The sequence below is a fragment of the Pristis pectinata genome, chromosome 25 (genome assembly GCF_009764475.1).
Source record: "Pristis pectinata isolate sPriPec2 chromosome 25, sPriPec2.1.pri, whole genome shotgun sequence".
In the NCBI taxonomy this organism is placed as follows: Eukaryota; Metazoa; Chordata; class Chondrichthyes; order Rhinopristiformes; family Pristidae; genus Pristis; species Pristis pectinata.
The window spans coordinates 30,438,179-30,457,841 of NC_067429.1; the positions used below are offsets into that span (position 1 = coordinate 30,438,179).

The window sequence follows — 19,663 nt, forward strand, 5'->3', positions numbered from 1 at the left end:
CACCTGCACAGCAAGATCCCAACACAATACACGCACGGTGGGATCCCAACCAAACACCTGCAAAGCAAGATCCCAGATCAACACATGCACAATAAGATAAGAACAGATTTCTTTGTTAGTCACATGTACATTGAAACACACAGTGAAATGTATCTTTCTTGCATGGAATATGCTGGGGGCAGCCCGCAAGTGTCGCCACACTTCCAGCACCAACATAGCATGCCCACAACTTCCTAACCCGTACATCTTTGGAATGTGGGAGGAAACCGGAGCACCCGGAGGAAACCCACGCAGACATGGGGAGAACGTACAAACTCCTTACAGACAGTGGCCAGAATTGAACCCGGGTCGCTGGCGCTGTAAAACGTTACACTAACCGCTACACCACCGTGGTCCCAATCAATGATATGCACAGTAAGATCCCAACCAAAATCTGCACAGCAAGATCCCAAACAAACACCTGCACAGTAAGATCTCAATTCAACCCCCTACAGTGAGTTGCCATTGAAATTCCTGTACAGTGAGATCAGATGTCCATGCAGCATGATCCCAGTCTGACTCCTCCACAGTGACATTCCCAGCTAACCCATACACAGTGAGCTGGCAATCAGAGCCCTGTGAATCCACAAGCCATCCCCCTCACAGTGTGAGCCCATCCACAAGCCTTGGAGAGTAAGATCACATTCTGATCCCTGCACCAGCAGATCACAATCCAACCACTACATAGTCCAATCCCAATTCTATGCTTGTTCAGTGAATTCCATAGCCACTGCACACAGTACTATCCCAATTAACTGCAGCACCGTGCGATCCCAGTCTAACCCTTGCCCAGTGAGGTCTCAGTCCCATCCAGTACAATAAGGTCACAGTCTCACAACTATAAAGTAACATTCCAAATCAACCCTCACACAGTGAGCACCCAGAACAAGCCCTGCAAAGTTAGATGCCTGTCTACACGCACAGTGTGATCCCAATTCAACACCTCCACAGACAGATGACAACCTAATCACATTGTCTCAAACCACATGCTGAACAATGAGGCCACACTCCAACCTATGCACTGTAAGATCCCAAATGGACACCTGCACAGTGGGATGCCAATCAAATTGCACAGGAAGAACACAATCCAAACCCTGCACATGGCAACCCCATTCTAACTCTGCACAGTAAGATCTCAATCCCACCAATGCACAAAGTATAATCCAAATTCAATTCATGCATAGTGAGCTGGCTATCTAATCACAGAGAGATCCACATCCAATCCCTGTGCAGAGATCCACACTCGATCCCTGTGCAGAGATCCACACCCAATCTCTCTGCAGAGAGATCCCACCCAATCCCTGTGCAAAGAGATCCACATCCAATCCATTCACTGAGGTAGTATCCAACTCATGTTCAATGAAATCCCAACCCGTCCCCAGCACAGTCACCTTACAGTTCAAACCCTGGACAGTGAGAACCCAGGTGAATCACCCAGTGTGATATCGATCCAAACAATGCATGGTAGGATCCCACCCAAAGCCCACAGACTGAGATCCCATACAATCCAACATCTGCATGGTGGGATCCCAATCCTATCCATGCTCAGTTAGATCCCAAATGAAACAATGCACTCTGAGATCCCAATCCACTCACCGTTTGGCCAATCACAAACCATCGCATGGACATTGAGATCCCAACGCAGCCACTGCACATTGAAATCCCAACACAATCACATGGCGAGATCTCAATACAATCCATGCATGGGGACGTCCTATTACAACCATCACACCCCTGCACGGTGAGCCCCAAATCTATTCACACAGCAGGATCTAAATCAATCATACAGTGACATCCTAAACCTACTCTTGCCAAATATTATAACAAATATATTATAACCAATATAACAACTGCAATATCATAACCAATCTAATTACACTGCAAGATCCCATTCCTGACCCACACTATCAGATCACAACCCAATCGCACAGTCAGACCCCAGGTTAACCAGTTACAGTGAGACCCCGTCCAGCTGCACAATCTCCACTCTCCAACCTCAACTCGGGGAGGGCCCAATCCAAACGTACACAATAAGGTCCCAATCTAACCACTACAGAGCAAAATCCCAATCAAGCCCACGCATCGTGAGATCCCAAATCAACCAAGATCACAGTTTAACACCTGTAAAGTGAGAGCTGAATCTAATCCAATCCATACTTTCACCGTGAGATGTCACAGTTGGACCCCATTTGAAGCCCTGAAGATCCCAAGTCAAACCCCATACAGCAATATCTAATTGAATACCTGCACAGTCAGATCCCAATCCAACCCCTGCTCTTAGAACCCAGTCTAATCGCAGTGAGAGTCCAGACCTACTGCTGTTCTGAACAGTACCAACGAAACCAATCCATCGCAAAATGACAACTCATTACCTGCATGGCTGAGATTCCAATCTAATTGCACAATGCAATCCAAAGCTAATGCCCACACCATGGCAACTGCACAGTTACTTGACATTTTAAATTCTGGTCACCCCATTACAGGAAGGATGTGGAGGCTTTGGAGAGGGTGCAGAAGAGGTTTCCCAGGATGCTGCCCGGATTAGAGGGCATGGGATATAAGGAGAGGTTGGACAAACTTGAGTTGTTTTCTCTGGGGCAGCGGAGGCTGAGGGGAGACCTGATAGAAGTTTATAAAATTATGAGAGGCATAGACAGAGTAGACAGCCGGTATCTTTTTTCCCCAGGGACAAATTGCCTGGTACTGGAGGCCATGACTTTAAGGTGAGACGTAGAAAGTTCAGAGGAGATGTGCGGGGCAAATTATTTTACACAGAGAGTGGTGGGTTCCTGGAATGGGCTGCCAGGGGAGGCAGATACAACAGAGGCATTTAAGAGGCTCTTAGGCACATGAATGGAGGGATATGGCCCATTGCAGGCAGAAGGAATTAGGTGTCATTCAGTTAATTAGTTCAGCACAACGTGGTGGGCCGAAGGGCCTGTTCCTGTGCTGTACTGTTCTATGTTCTATGTAGCTTAGGCTGTCACCTAACTCCATCTGTGCTTGTCAGTTGTTGGGCTGTTTACAAAGGGCCTGGAAAGATGATATCCTATATTCTGTAATACTGTAAATGGACATCCAGCAGGCTGATGAAAAGGGACCACTGAGCTGTTCGGCTTTCCGACCCTATTGCCTTTAATACCCGATTCTTTCTTGAACAGAAATGGACTCCTTTAAGAATGTTTCAGGAATCAGATAATTTCTTCAAATCACTTGGCCTCATCCCAATGCCGAGAGAGTTCTGGAGTAAGTCGATGATCGAGAAGCCAAAGGACCGAGAAGTTGTGTGCCACGCTTCCGCCTGGGACTTCTACAACCGCAAGGACTTCCGGTTAGTGTCGGACAAGGAGCAGAAATGGCGGTGCTCGGATGTGCTGTATCACACATTGATGAGATTTATAAGTGGAATCTGAAACAAAAACAGAAAATGACAGAAATACTCAGCAGGTCAGACCACATCTGTGAGGACGGAAACCGTCAACATTTCAGGTCAGAGAGTTAACTGAAATGAAGACAAAAGAACCTTGGTAAATTGCAGGGAGCTGGGGGAGCGGAATGTCTCTGATAAAACCGGGGTGACCATGTGGATAAGTTGCAAACAAGGTTATCCGGTCATTGGATGAATGGGAGCAGTTAGGGAGCGAGAACGTGGACAAAACATTGTGGGAGGTACAGAATGCGGAGCAGGAGGACAAACCTAGCAGGTCAGTTGGGCATGTCCTCCACTCCCAGAGAGATAAAAAAAGTTAAAAAAGAAGGTTAGCCAATATCGCAGGTGGATCAGAATCAGAATCAGATTTACTATCGCTGATTTAGATGATGTGAAATGTGTTGTTTTGCGGCAGCAGTGCAGCGCAAAGACATAAAATTACTATAAATTACAAAAATGAATAAATAATGCAAAAAAAAGAGAAATAACGAGGTAGTGTTCATGGATTCCTGGACCATTCAGAAATCAGATGGCAGAGGGGAAGAAGCTGTTCCTGAATCGTTGAGTGTGGGTCTTCAGGCTCCTGTACCTCCTCCCCGATGGTAGTAACGAGAAGAGGGCATGTCCCAGACGGTGAGGGTCCTCAGTGATGGAGGCTGCCTTCTTGAGGCAACGCCTCTTGAAGTTGTTGTCAATGATGGGATGGGTTGTGCCCATGACGGAGCTGGTTGAGTCTACAACCCTCTGCAGACTCTTGCGATCCTGTACGGATGACTGATACAGACCGAGAAATCAAGTTACCTGCAATTGTAGAATTCAATATTGAGTCTAAGAGGCTGCAACGTGCCCAGATGGAAGATGAGGTGCTGTTCCTCAAGCATTTCACTTATGTGGAGTCACGGAAGTAGACGTCCACAGGTTCTAGTGAACAACTAATCTCTCTCCATGCGATGTTTAAAAGGTAAATACAGTTTGTGTTAGGACAAGACACAGAATATCCTTTCTCTTTCCCCTTGGTGTCTGAAACACCTGCTCTATTCAGGAATTGGGATAAGTGTTGGAAATTGTTTAACTGCAGCACCAACTCATTTTTGGGCAGGCAAGAAATTCTGATCAGAAAAGAAGGATGAAGCACTTCTTCATCAAATTAGTCACTGGCGAGATCCAGCAGGATCCCAGCACTTCTCTGACCTTTATTCCAAATGAAGATTGTGCTTCCCTGACCCCAGCAGGACCCACTGTGCCAGCTATTACAGGTTAGCACAAGGATAATACCTGGTGCGTGATCTTGAAGGCATCTTGGCTTCACATTTCCCTGTCAGAATACAACTCCACATCCCCTGGCCTGCCTTCTCATGTACAATTTGCCCTGGGAGCAAGAGTATGTCCAGTGCTTCCGTTAAACCCTGCACTAGGGTTCAGACCAGCACCAAGGCAGTAAGTAACCCTGCTACTCTTGAACCCTTCAGCAGCTTCAGGCACAGAGAGCCACATTGGTGTGAGGATGCTTCCTGTGCTCCGTTATAATTTCCTAATCAGGTAATTGCTCAGAAGATACTAAAGCATCCTTTCAGTTCTTCTTGTCAATACTTGTTGATCCTTTTCCCAGAATTAAGCAGTGCACTGTGGTGAACATGGATGACCTGGTGACTGTGCATCATGAAATGGGACACATCCAATACTTCCTTCAGTACAAAGACCTGCACATCTCGTTCCGTGAAGGTGCTAATCCTGGGTTCCACGAGGCCATCGGTGATGTAATGGCTCTGTCAGTATCCACACCCGCACACCTCCACAGCATTGGGCTGCTCAGCAAGGTGGAGAACAACAAAGGTAAACCCAAGACTCTTACTACAGGATGTCTTTGAGGTCAGGGGGAGCTAGTTGCTCGCTGGCATCTGGCTAAGCTGTGAACCATTGGAAGCATAGAAAATGTATCACACAGGAGGAGGCCCTTCAGCCCATTGTGTCTGTGCTGGTCGAGACAAAACTACCCAGCTGAATCTTTTCTTCCAGCACTGGGTCCTGAGCCCTGTACATCACAGCTTCTCAAATACACATCCAGGTACAGGTTAAATGTGGTGGAGGTTTCTGGCTGTCTCTCACCCCTTCAGGCAGTGAATTCCAGATCCCACCACCCTCAGGATGGAAAACAAATTCAAGTTTTGACCCATCTTTATGAGGGAAATAGGTCCTTCTTATTTACTCTGAATAAGCCCCTTAAGTCTCCTCTTGTCATCTGTTCCACAGAAAACAACCCCAGCTTTTCCAACCTTCCCTCACAGCTACCATTTCCCAGTCCTGCCAACGTCCTTGTGAATCTCCTCTGCATCCTCTCCAGTGCAATCCCTACTCTCCTGTAACGTAGTGACCACAACTATCCATGGAACAGTACAGTACAGGAACAGACCCTTTGGCTCACAATGTTGCGCCAAACTAATTAAATTAATAATCAAATGCCCAACTAACCTAATCCCTTCTGCCTACACAATGTCCATATCCTTCCATTTCCTGCACATTCTAGGATCCTCTTGAACGCCCCTATCGTACCACCACACCTGGCAGTGCATTTCCGGCACCCACCACTCTCTGTGTAAAAAACTTGCCCCACACATCTCCTTTGAATTTACCCCCTCTCACCTTAAATGCATGCCCTCTGGTATTAGACATTTAAACCCTGGGAAAAAAGATACCAGCTCTCTATGCCTTTCATAAACCTCTATCAGGTCTCCCCTCAGCCTCCGCCACTCCACAGGAAACAACCCAAGTTCTTTCCAGCCTCTCCTTATGGCTCATGCCCTCTAATCCAGGCAGCATCCTGGTAAACTTCTTCTGCACCCTTTTCAAAGTCTCGACATCCTTCCTAGACCAGAACTGAATGCAATACTCCAGATGCGGCCTAACCATACATTGTACTTGAGCCATGATCTAACTTGTGCTGCATACGGTCCTAGCACACCACCCCTGCTCTTACACTTTATCACTTGACTAATAAAGCAAAGCATCCCACATGCCTTTTTAACTAACTTATTCACCTGCCCTGTTACATTTGAGGATCTGTGGATGAGCATTCTATTGCTGTATACCACACAATATCTTCCAATTTGGTACATTCCCTTTCGTTGTTACTCCTCTCCAAATGCAGGACCCCACACCTCTGTGGGTTAAAGTTATTTCACCACTCCTCTGCTCAGACCATCCATACCTCCCTGCAGTTCAAGAGCCCTCCTTCTTGCAGTCAACCACACAGACATCTTCTGAATCATTTGCAAATTTCTTTATTATGCCCCCACATTTAGGTCTAAATCATTAATACATACAAGAAAAAGAAGAAGACAATGTTGGACATAATTTACCAGTCTCCCTATGTCGACCAGCCCACCATGAGGAGTCTGTAACAAGCCTCGTTTATATGCAAATGCACTCACCGGAGCTGCCCTATTTTGCCTTACCAGAATCTTGTTTGTACTTGGTTATCCCAGAGGCTCTGGAATTGGCACTTTCACCATTGAACTCCTTATATGCAACTCATTATCTGAGACCGAGTTACCTTCAAGTAATCAAAACGGAAATAACTGCAGATACTGACAATCTGAAATAAAAATAGAAAGTGCTAAAAACACTCAGCTGGTCAGGCAGCATCTGTGGAACGAGAAACAGAGTTATTGTTTCAGGTGATGATCTTCCATCAGCTGAAGGTTTAAATGATAATTCACAACTGTTAAAATAACAAGCCAGCCAGTACTCCATTTAACCCTTTCTACTTTTATAAACAATTGTACATTAGCAGTCTTCCAATCATTTGGCACTGCTGTAGTCACCATTCTGCTGAAGGGTCATTGACCTGAAACATCATCTCGGTTTCTTCCTTCACAGATGCTGCCTGACCAGATGAGTGTTTCTGTTTTTGTTTCCAGTTGACACCGTGGACAGAATACATTGTAAATTTTCCATGATTTCCAGCAAGTGCAGTTTTTTTTGTTTTAGAACAATAAACCCTGTTTTAATTTTCCATAATTGTTCTAAGTATAAATGAAGCAAGATCATTGTAACAAACTTGCTGATATCCCTTCCAGCCATCCAACTTCACTCCCTGAAGTCAAACCCAGAAATGACCCTCCTTGTGTCGTCCCGAAATTAATTTTCCCCTTCTGTCCGCTGTAAGTAACACAGTGCCACGAGGTCGATTCGAACAAATACCCTTATTGGCAGTACACTGCTAGGAGAATTCTCTTCAGCACTCACTAAGAGTCACTTCCCAAGTTCTCCCCGCACAAAGGGCAGACAGACATTTATACAGGAATTGTCACGCACATCCCATGCATATGGCGCTGTGAGTTTCGGTCAAGCTATAGAGATCCCGAGACAGCTATCACACCTCTTGTCTTAGTATAATTGAGTTATAATCAAGGCATTCAAAGGCAGGTATCACCCTTCATTGTTTAGATCAAGCCTCCACCTCCATGTTAATTACATCCAGTATCGCCACCATCTGGCGTAACGGAATGGTCCGTTACCCGAAACAAAGGCAGTTAACATACTTAACATTCCAACTTAACCAGTGGGTCAGCAGCTTGCTAGTCCTTGCTAGAGAAATATAAATGCATATATATATTTTTTTGTTTACCAGTTATAGGTATGGTTGCAATTCTTAACCCTTCACTTTCTCACTTGTTGCCATGGCACAAACTGGCCAAAAAGAAAATCTCCTGAACGCAAGTTAAGAATTCTAAAGCTTTTACACCAACTACTAACATTGGAGTAATTAAAATCCCTGCACTAAAACTGCTTTTGCATTTCTCAGAAATTCGGTGCAGATCTGTTCTTCCCTCTCCCTCAGACTGTGTACTAAACAGGAGATAGTCAGGGTAAAGTTCGGCAGTGAGATTGCCCTGTTTCTGTCCTTTGGTTCGACCCTTTTGAATCATTTGCTGACCTTGCAACAGTTCACTCCTCTCACTGCTGTGATTGCTTCTTTAAAATTCCCCCTCTCCATCTCATCCTGCACCAAGATCGTTCAGCTTTCAGTCCTGCCCCTCAAAGTCATGTTTCTGTAAGAGCTACAACTTCAGCCTCCATGTGTCTACATGTGCCTTCAGCTCATCCACCTTTTTGACTGTACACTTTGCATTTTGGTATATATCGTTATAAACATCTCAGCTTCCCTCTTTGGAGACACAAGAGACTGCAGATGCCCGAAATCTGGAGTAACACACAAAGGAGCTGGAGAAACTCAGCGGGTCGGGCAGCATCTGTGGAGGGAAATGGACAATCGACGTTTCGAGTCATGACCCTTCATCAGGACTGGAAGGAGAGAGGGGAGATGGCCAGTAACAAGAAGGGTGGGGGGAGGGGGTGGGTCAAGAGCTGACGGGTGGTGGGTGGATCCAGGTGGGGGAGGGAGGAATGATGTCAGAAGCTGAGAGGTGATAGGTGGGAAAGGGCTGAAGAAGATGGAATCTGATAGGAGAGGAGAGTGGACCATGGAATTAAGGGAAGGAGGTGGGGAGGGGAACCGGTGGGATCAATGTCTTGGTGACGGGCGGATGGAGAGGGTGAAGGGAGGGGAAAGAGATGGGATGATGGGGGCCGGTGGGATCAGGAGGAAAAATAGGGTTGGGAAAGGACAGAGGGAAGAGGTTACCAGAAGTTAGAGAGATCGATGTTCATGCTGTCAGATTGGAGACTACCAACTGGAATATGAGGTTCCTCTGATCTGCATCTCGCCTCGACTCGGCAGTGGAGGACGCTTCCGTTCTTGCCCGTGTTCCATCCTTCCTCTGCTCCAGTTCCACTCCCACTAACTTTGACCTCCATTTCCAGCTCTGCTTTTCCCTTCCTAACACCAGCAAACCTGCCCACAATGACACTAGCCCCAGCCCTGTTGCGGTGCCCCAACCCCCACCTCTGGGACTGTAGTTTAAGTTTTAAGTTTTATTTACAGCGTGGTAACAGGCCCTTCCAGCCCAACGAGTCCGCGCCACCCATTTTAAACCCAAATTAACCGACCCGTACGTCTTTGTAATGTGGGAGGAAACTGGAGCACCCGGAGGAAACCCACGCAGACACGGGAGAACGTACAAAATCCTTACAGACAGCGACGGGAATCGAACCCTGATCGCTGGCGCTGTAATAGCGTCGCGCTAACCGCTACGCTACCGCACCGCCACTTTTCCCCATTTTCCCAGAACCACTCTGAACGGCCCAGGAATCTGAAGCTCCTGCTCCCTGAGCATCTCCATCATCATCTCTCCAGCCACACAATCACCTGCACTGTCCTATTTCTGTACTCACTGACACATGGCACCAGGGGTAATCCGGAGATTACTCCCTTCCAGCTGCTGCTGCTTAATCTCCTTCTTAACTCCTAAACTCTGCATGCAGGATATCATCCCTTTGTTGTTGGTGTTGCTATGGACCTAGACCTCTAGCCACCCTCCCTCCAGAACATCCTGCAGCCACTCAGCACTATCCCTCACCCTGCACCAGAAGCAACAGACCATCCTGGAACCATCCTGCGTCTGCCATCACAGAAACACCCATCCGCTCCTCCATCTCTGGAGTTGCTCCTTGATCTTTCTCCTTCCTGTACAGCTGAGCCACCCCTGGTGGTGGGGTCCTGGCTCTGGCTGAGCCCCGTCGGGATTCAGAACTGAGTACAGTCTGCCCCCGGGTAATGAACGGGTTCCATTTTCACAGACATCCATACATTGATTTTGTCCATAAGTCAGAAAGTACATAAAAATCACTTGATATGGTAACTATACCTTCACAGTGTTGTAATGAATGGCATCAAAAGCACATAAGACTGATAAGAAAGAAAAAATACTCGAAATGGAGCAAGGAAACAAGTTCTGCCTTTCATAATAACGACGTATATATGTACATCAGACTTCTGAATTTAATAATATTATGGGAGCTCACTTACATGTAGGGTGTCCATAAGTCAGGAAGTCGTAACCCAGGAACAGCCTGTACAGGTTAGACAGACCTTGGTGGTCCCCTGAACAACTTATCCTCTCCGCCTGCACTCTCCTGAACGGTATGGTGACATCTCCTGAAACGTTCTGTCCAAACACTCAGCCTCACAGGATACACAGAGTGTCCTGGAGGTCTCTCACAGCACGGAAGGTGCACTCCTCTGCTCTGAGATGAAACGGTGTGCCTCCTTCAGCTTCAGCCAGCTCACGGAGAAGAAACCAGAATCATTTATTTAATTCTTCAAAAATGGAGGTGTACCGTTGCCTTGCCTCTCCAAAATTCCTTCCGCACCAAAGTCGACACTCCACTTCAAATACTAGAGGACATGCATTTAAGGCAAGAGGGGGAAAATTCAAAGGAGATGTGCAGAGCAAACTTTTTACACAGAGAGCGGTGGGTGCCTGGAACGGGCTGCCAGGGTTGGTGGTGGAAGCAGATACGATAGTGGTGTTTAAGAGGCTTTTAGATAGACACGTGAAAATGCAGGGAGTGGATGGAAATGGATCACGTACAGACAGAAGAGATTTAGTTTAGTTTGGCATGTTCATTGCAAAGGGCCTGTTCCTGTGCTGTACTGTTCTATGTCCATCGTCACTGCACTCTGTGAGCACTGCCGACCTTGCTAAAACATGCTGTGCCTTAGCAGAAGCCACCGATTTGTAGAACCAGGTTCCTCAGGCTCGGAGCCAGTGAACAGTAATTTCAGTTCTTCAGTTCCAGGTGAATGGCTGGGAGGTTGGCAGCTGCTGGCCCATCACTTCTTACCGCTAGATTACAAATGAAAATGATGGCTGCAAGATTAAGAAAACCTAACAGTAAAAATAAAGAAGTATTTAAGATAAAACTAACCTCTTACTCACCAAGGTCCACACACAGTGAATGCTGCACTCAGTGAGTGCTGCACTCAGTTGGCATGAACTGGTTTTCCATACAGATGGCCTAAGATGGGCTGAATGGCCTGCCTATTTGTATCATCTTGTGTTGTTTGACAGACCCATCAGCAGCAGGTATCTGCTATCTGCATGCACTAGAACTTAGCGTGAACAAAGCAGAACTTATATTGCCAGTGCAACCACTATGGATATAATGACTGGAGGTTTTTCTCTGCAGAGAGTGATATTAACTTCCTGATGAGCATGGCCCTGGACAAGGTCGCCTTCATCCCATTTGGCTACCTGATAGACCAATGGCGATGGAAGGTTTTTGATGGGCGGATCTCTGAAAGTAACTACAACCGAGAGTGGTGGAACCTGAGGTACAAAACAGTAACTAACATTCTGTGATTGGGAGTGTCACAAAAATATATCTTGCATGGCTCATTATCAAAGGCCTTCTGAATGTCTAAATACTCCACACCTACGGGTCCCCCCTTATCACCAGAAAACACATATAGGTTGTCAAACATGATTCCCTTTCAGAAATCCATGTTGACTGCCCAATCCTATTTTCTAAGGGCTCACCCATTCTTAGTAATAGATTCCAGCGCTTTTCTTCAGGTTAAATGATCTGAAATTCTCAGGCACTTATTGGCTTTCAATCCCATTCATTTCTCCTGTACTATTTTTTCACTAATGTGAATTTCCTCATTCATTCTGGATCTTTTGTTCTGCGCTATTAATGGAAGGTTTTCTGTGCCTTCTGTGACGTCAGGCACACAACATTTTCTTTTAACTTCTCTCCCATTTCCTTATTCCACAATATAATTTCTCCTGTTTCTGGTCTGTGAGGGACCCACATTAACTTTTAGTGATCTTCTCCTTTTCACATTTCAATGGAAATTTATATATGGTTCTGTGGTACTTCCCATCTTACTCTTGTAAACAGTTTTCCTTTTCTTTATCAATTTCGTAGCTCTTCTTTGCTAAATTCTGAAATGTTCCCAGTCCCCAGGTTTACTGCCTTTCTTGGCAACGTTATAGGCGTTTTACTTTCATCTAATATGATCCTTAACCATGTCCCCTTTGCCACAGCTAGACCTCTTCTCCTGTGAGTTTTTTGTGTGATAAAGAGAGGTGTATTCATTGTAAACTGTGTCTTAGTTCTTTAAATGCTGGCATTTGTTTATCTATTGTCTTATCTTTTCATGTAGTTCCCCAGTTTACCGTGGGCAACTCATCTACTGTAAAGGTTTTGAGGAGAACTGAAACATGCTGAAGTAGGAGCGACCTCAGTAATAACAGGCAGTTCTCTCCCCTCCCACCATCCACAACCTTTCCTTCAGAACCCTATGTAAACAACTGCTGGCTGGGGAAATGTATACTCATTCCATTTCAGCAGCGACTGAGTTTTGTAGCTCACCGAGGACTCTGCCTGTACCTTCAACTGGCAATGACATCACCTTGGTTGCGGAGATACATGGGACTTACTGCAGCACTTTATCCATTGTGGACCAGTAGATCCTAACGTCTTCACCTTATGTGGCAGCTTTGGTGTAAGCACTTGACGCTTTGCCTCCACTAACAGCCACACAGTTCCAACTCCCAGAATCCACGTTTTGGTGAAACACAGATATAGTTTGGGACCAGCTACTGAAATCCCTGGAACTCACCCAGCTCCACAATCGAGTCTTCCGAGGTGGGCCGAGGATTCTGCTCACCACTGATCCTGTTTCAAGTGACTGCCCTCTTCACATAAACGAACCATTGTGTCCACCACAGGACCACCGCCAATCACCGTGTGAACCTTCATCATCAACCCTTGCTCTTCTAACTTGCGCAGTTCCTCCTTCACTTCGTACCTACACGGCACACCTATATCCATAGGTACAACATCAGAAGACAGAGCCAGGGATAGAATGTGGGTACATCAGTAACCTTATCTAGGAGAATTACGGATGGTTAATGAATGCTGGGTATACCAGTGATGCCCCATCCTGAGAATGAATTCTGCACTTTTCGTGGTGCTTGCATTGTTTAGAACCAACCCATTAGCCTATTCGTTTACTAACAGCTGCATTTGGTATGCTGACCATACAGGGACAGAGAGAGAGAGCGAGAGAGAGACTGCAAGTATTTCAAGTGACAGAAAGAGATAGTGAGTCCCTGTTGTGTGAAATTGTTCTTTTTCTGTCTTAAGGATCAAGGACTCTGAACGCGAGCTTTGTAGACCAAAACTAGTTTAATCACAAAGGCAAACGCGGGACAGAAGGGATGGGAACAGACACACGCTCACTCACACACAGGATACCACGAACACGAGAGTGGAAGCACAACTGGGGTAAAATACATGCCCACACACACACACACACACACACACACACACACACACACACACACACACACACACACACACACTGATACAACCAAGCACACAGTAACAATGTACAACTTCAGGATATAGCACTTCAATGCCTGTCCCACACTAGCCTTGGCTCTAATACTACCTGGAGTCTGAGTGGAACGTTCCCAGACCATGTGGTGATGCACTCTTACCAGTGATCTCTGCAGCGTTGTCTCACTACTCCTGGGGTCGTCGAAAGAGGAAGGGCTAGGGGAGGCAGCCCTTTTTATGGTGCTAGGAGGCCGGGTGGAGCCTCACTGTTGTGATTTAAACGAGCTAATGGTGTGGGAGTCAAAGACAAAGGTTCCTGCCACAGCCAATGGTCAGGCAGGTTCAGAGTCAAGGGGTACTGGTCAGGTAAGTTCAGAGTGGTCAGGCAATTTCAGAGGCAAAAGGTACTCCCATACCTGAGGGGTGGGTGGGGCCGCACCTTGATTGACAGTAGTATCACTTCCGCTCAGAGGAGCAACGCTGTCCCCCGGTCAGCGGGGTCAGTGTCGTTACTGTCATGTGACAGCCATGTGGATTTCTCACAACAGTCCCCCAGGTAACAGTGTGAATGAAAGAGAGGAAGAGAGAGAGATGACAACTACCTCAGGGAACAGGGAGGAAGTAGCTTTACCACATAGTGTTTGACACAGAGAAGTCCTTCAGCTGAGAGATGCAGGGAAGTGGTAGAGCTGCTACCATGATATTTCATGCAGCCCAGAAAGATGTTGTGACTACAGGCCCATGCACTCCCTCCCATTTACCCCGAGTGCTTCTGACCTATTGGAACAACTGGACACATACAGGGAAAAAAATGGAAGAATCTGGAGTGTTGTCTGAGGAAAATGGTTTTATGTGTGTGACTCCAACAGAATCACCTTATGGTTCGTGAGCTGATGATTTTCATCTCCATGCTATAAGATATCTTTATTAGTCACATGTGCATCGAAACACACAGAGAAATGCATCTTTTTGCGTAGAGTGTTCTGGGTGCAGCCGCAAGTGTTGCCACGCTTCTGGCGCCAACACAGCACGCCCACAACTTCCTAACCTGTACATCTTTGGAATGTGGGAGGAAACCGGAGCACCCGGAGGAAACTCACGCAGACATGGGGGGAGCATACAAACTCCTTACAGACAGTGGCCAGAATTGAACCTGGGTCACTGGCGCTGTAAAGCGTTATGCTAACCCCTACACTACCGTGCCTGCTTCAAGAAGTGTGACACCAGCTTCAATTTTCACTTTCTCCAGCAGGGCTACCAAGATTCCAGGATGTAACAAGGGCAAGACTTTCTTTGACAGCATTTCCCAAAGCCATGACCTCTACCATCAAGGAGGGAGAGGACAACAGGTGCATGGCAATGCCATGATCTCCAAGTTCCTCTCCATGTCACACACTCTTCAGCACCACTGGGTCTGAGTGCTGGAAATCTCCATCTGACAACCTTCACTACAAAGACAACAGCAGTTCAAGAAAAAAGCCCTCCTTCTCTCGGACAATTAGTGATGGGCAATGAATGCTGGCCAGGCCAATCTTGTGAATGATTACCAGTCAAATTGTGTCAAAGTGTTCAGATATTGTTGGCTGCATTTGGTATGTTGACCAACCCCCCCCCCCCATAGATCCTGAGTAGAATGGCTTTCTGAAGTGTACCAAGCAGAAAGCTTGAGGGTAGATGCCAAACTGGGGCTGCTTTGTGCTAGTGCCCAACTTACCTTGTACATCTCATCCACAGGTTAAAATATCAAGGCCTGTGTCCTCCTGTCCTTCGCTCAGAGGAAGATTTTGATCCTGGTGCAAAATTCCACATTCCTTCAAGTGTCCCGTATATCAGGTATGTCCTGGACACAGATGTTTATCCAGCTCTCCAATAGTGTCGATGTATCCAATGGTACATTGGTTTAACTCAAAGATCTCAGGTTTCCAAACCTTCAGGGTTGTGCTAGAGACACCAGAACGTAAAAATTAACCTCCCGCCACCAGCAGTCGTGGGAGAAAATCAACATGAAGCTAGTAGAATTGTTTCCTTTCTTCAACAATAAATTATAAAATCAACAGAGGTGAGAAAAATTCTGTTTCACAGCCTTGAGGGGGGTGGAAGGTCATTTGACGGAATTTGCAGAAATATGTTTAACCAAAGATATTGACCATCTGCCACGTCATCGGAATAACGTCAGAACTGCTTCAGTCAATAGCATGTTGAAAAATGACTTCAGAAGACTCCTTGTTATTTATGGTCTGACTACGGAAGAGACTCATTGAATAACTTAAATGGTCTGGAGCTTGGATATGGTGTGTGAGGTGAGAATTTGGCCAGTTTGGGAAATGCTTTCAGAAGGGAAGGCTGTGTCATTTGCTGTTGACAAAACTTGATGCCACATAAAGGTTATCATGGGAATAAAAGTTCACATATTGGTCACGTTTTGGCATGGATATAAGATCGCCTAGCTAACAAGAACAGGAGAGCAGGCATAAATGCGTCTGTCTGGTTAGCAAGATGTAATGAGGGGCATATCACAAACAATGGGTGCTGGGCCTTGACTTTTTACAATTTCTATAAATGACTTGGATGATGGCACCAAAGGTGTGGTTGCTAATTTACTGGTGACACAAAGATAAGTAGGAAAACAAGAAGCGAAGAGGCTCGGATGTGTGGGAGTGTGGAAGAGTGAGAGGGAACTTTCCTGAAAAGTATAATATCATGAGGTGGATGGGCAGTGTGATGTGGAGAGGACATATCCTCTTAAAGTAAGAGGTCACCATTGAAGAGAAAGGTGAAGGAAATTTATTTTCTCTCCAAGTGTTATAAGTCTTTGGAATCTCATCCACAAGAACATTGTAAGCAGGGTCTTTGAACATTTTTACGGCAGAGGTAGATAGATACTTGACGAGTGGGGGGTGGTGGTTAAGGGTTACTGCAGAGAGCTGGGAATGAAGAGTTTACAATCAGATCGGACATGATCTTATTAAGTAGCAGAGCAGGCTTGAGGGACCCAATAACCTACTCTTGTCCCCAGTTTGTATGTTTGACTGTATCTGTTATGGTTAATGTTAGCTTCAGGCAGTAAATGTTCCAAGTTTATTTGTTGATAAGTGCAGGATGACGTGCATGTATTTTTTTATGGCTTACAACAATTTAAAAGGTAAATAAGTAAGAAACTTATCCTTGCTGGATAAAAAAGTTCAAAAATCAAATTAGATATCAAACAGAAATGGCAACCAATTGAGTGTATAAAGTAAGAGAGTTGAGGCCCCATCACTGATACCTGTGACACACACTCATTACATAGACCAGTATTAGTTACTGTTTGTGGGTAGGTGATGTACTGGAGCTGCAACCTGTGGGATTCAGAGGAGCCCCGTGAGATGCCCAGGAATCACACCTACAGTAAGGGTCAGCTGAGGCATGTTGAGCTGCAACTTGAGTTCTAGACATCAGCTTTATCAGGTTATTATATTTCATCACTTCTCTGGACACTTGCTCCCTGGTGTAGACGCACCCCATGAGTTAAGCAGTAATCTGGGGTTGGGAAGTACGCAGGGACAGGAGGACATGACAACAGGCCTGGTTGGTTTGGGAACCTGGGATGCCATGCCTCAGCCTTTGATCTTGTCCCACAGGTAAAAAGGTACCAATTGTGTAGACCAGCAGCAACAAAGACCATAAGGAAGATAACCAATTGGATCAGGGCACCAGAATAGGCAAGCTGAGGAAGGGTTTGAGAGGGAATGACTTAGTGACAGAGGATAGTATTGTTACAAGGATAGCAGCCATGAACATGTGTCCCAAAGCATAATTAAGGCCATTTCTTCAGGGCTGGAGAGGAACAGTCAGAGGAGGAGGATCTAGTTCTTGTGGTCTATGTGCAAACCAAAAATATAGGTGGAATTACAGAAGGAGTTGTCCCAAGGGAGTATGAGGATTGAGGCACTAAGGTAATGAGACAAACCACAAAGGTGCTAATCATTGGACTATTACCTGAGCCAAATACAAAGTGGGATAAGGTCCAGAAGATCTGGATTTGAACCAATAGCCTAAAGAGTGCTGGACAAAGGAGCTTTCATTTCTGAGCCACTAGCATCAGTACTGGGGAAGGAGGGAGTTGTTCCACTGGGGTCTCAGGCACCGGCAAATAAGATTAAAATGTATGGCAGACATTTAAATAAAAATTTCACAATTTGAGCATTCATTCCGTTGAGAAATAAAGAGAATGAGGAAATTAAAACGAATAATTCCACAAAAGTTACGATATATAATCCATACTAATGCCAAGGAGCCAGCTGTGATGTATCTAAGTTTGCTTACTGTACAAAGGCAGGTGGAGAGGTTGTGAGGAGTCACAAAGAGTGCAGACGGTCTTAGGTAAGTGGAGCGAGTGAGGTGGATGGACGAGAATGAGAGGAAATGTGAAGATATCCACCACGGTAAGAAGAACAACAGAGCAGAATGTTAGTGTGAGACGATTAAATTACGATGTTGACAGAAACACAAAAAAATTAGCACACAGTTTCTGCAAGTGCAGTACCTGTGCAGTTCTGGTCACCACACTATAAGAAGGGTATGATTACACTGGAGAGGGTGCAGAGGAGAGTCACTGGGATGCTGCCTGGGATGGAGCGTTTCAATAATGGGGAGAGATGATAGCTGGAGGTGAGGTGAGGAGGTGAGGAGGCTGAGGTAGTATCTGCCTGAGGTATACAACATTATAAGGAGCATAGATAAGGGTAGATTAGAGGAAACTTTTCCCCATATTAGAGGTGTCTAAAACCAGAGGGCATGGGTGTAAGGTGAGAGGCAGGAGGTTTACAGGGAATCTGAGGAAGAATTTTTTCATCCAATGGGTGATTGGATTCTGGAAGACACAGGCTGAAGAGTTATGGAGGCAGAGACTCTCACAACGAAACAGTTTCTAGAATAGCAAGGCAGGGAAGGTTGGGGTATGGTGTTGTAAAATGTGTTTTTTTATATAAAATAAAATTGTAAAATGTTGTAAAAGGTGCTGGAAAATGAGATTAGTGCAGGTGGGTATGGACTTGGTGGGCCGAAGGGCCTGTTTCTGTGCTGTGTGACTATGACACTGTGACTCTAATTAAGAAGGCAAAAGGAACGTTGTCTTTTATTGCCAGAGCGATAGAATACCAGAGTAAGGACGTCTTGCTACAGCAATACCGGGGATTGGCGAGACCACATCTGGAGTACTGCATGCAGTTTTGCCCTCATTATTTAAGGAAGAATGTTCTTGCCCTGGAAACAGTGCAAGAAGTTCACTGGATTGGTTTCTGGGCTGAGGGGGTTGTTCTGTGAGGAAAGACGGAGCAGAGTGTGTCGATGTTGCCTAATGTTCAGAAGAATAAGAGTGGATCTCATTGAAGTATAAGAATACGAAGGGGCTTGATAGGACGGAATGAGGGGAAGACTGAAATTGGCAGTCATGGTGTCAGAATGGGAATGTATGAGTGAAATGAAGAGGAATTTCTTCTTTTAGAAGGTTGTGAATCTTAAAAGTTCTTCACCCAGGGAGCAATGGATATAGAGTCAGATGGCTGAGACATTTTTGAGCAACGAAGAATTAAGAGCAATGGGAATTAGGTGAGAAAATGAAGTCAAAGCCAATGACTAGATCAGCCATGATCTTACTGATTGGTAGAGCAGGCTCAGGGAGGCTTATGGCCTAAACCGGCTCCTGGTTCTTAAGTGTTTATGAAGCACGTGTGTGATCCACATGACTTGGGTGCAGATTAAGCTGTCACAGACAACCCCAATAAACATGCTGCTTATTCCATATTCCTCACCTCTGATGCCCCAAAGCTGTAGATGGTCTCCACACTTACTGAGTGGTCCAGGCAAAACCAACATTCTTTGCGAAGTGCAGGTGGTGATAAGGGTCAGAAATGGGAGTCTGGGAGCATTCGGGAGGCTGGTGAGAGAAGCAAGAAGAAGGCC

The 19,663-nt window shown here is 45.8% G+C and overlaps 1 protein-coding gene across 2 annotated transcripts in view; it reads left to right on the forward strand.

Annotated features, from left to right (window-relative positions):
• Positions 1-19,663, forward strand: part of ace (angiotensin I converting enzyme (peptidyl-dipeptidase A) 1) — a 144,929-nt gene that overhangs the window by 101,266 nt on the left and 24,000 nt on the right. For both annotated transcript variants that reach the window (XM_052038907.1, XM_052038906.1), the window contains exons 19-22: positions 3,201-3,370; positions 5,079-5,302; positions 11,561-11,705; positions 15,455-15,553. In XM_052038907.1, coding sequence (XP_051894867.1) covers positions 3,201-3,370; positions 5,079-5,302; positions 11,561-11,705; positions 15,455-15,553 — 638 coding nt within the window. The remainder of the gene's footprint in view (positions 1-3,200; positions 3,371-5,078; positions 5,303-11,560; positions 11,706-15,454; positions 15,554-19,663) is intronic.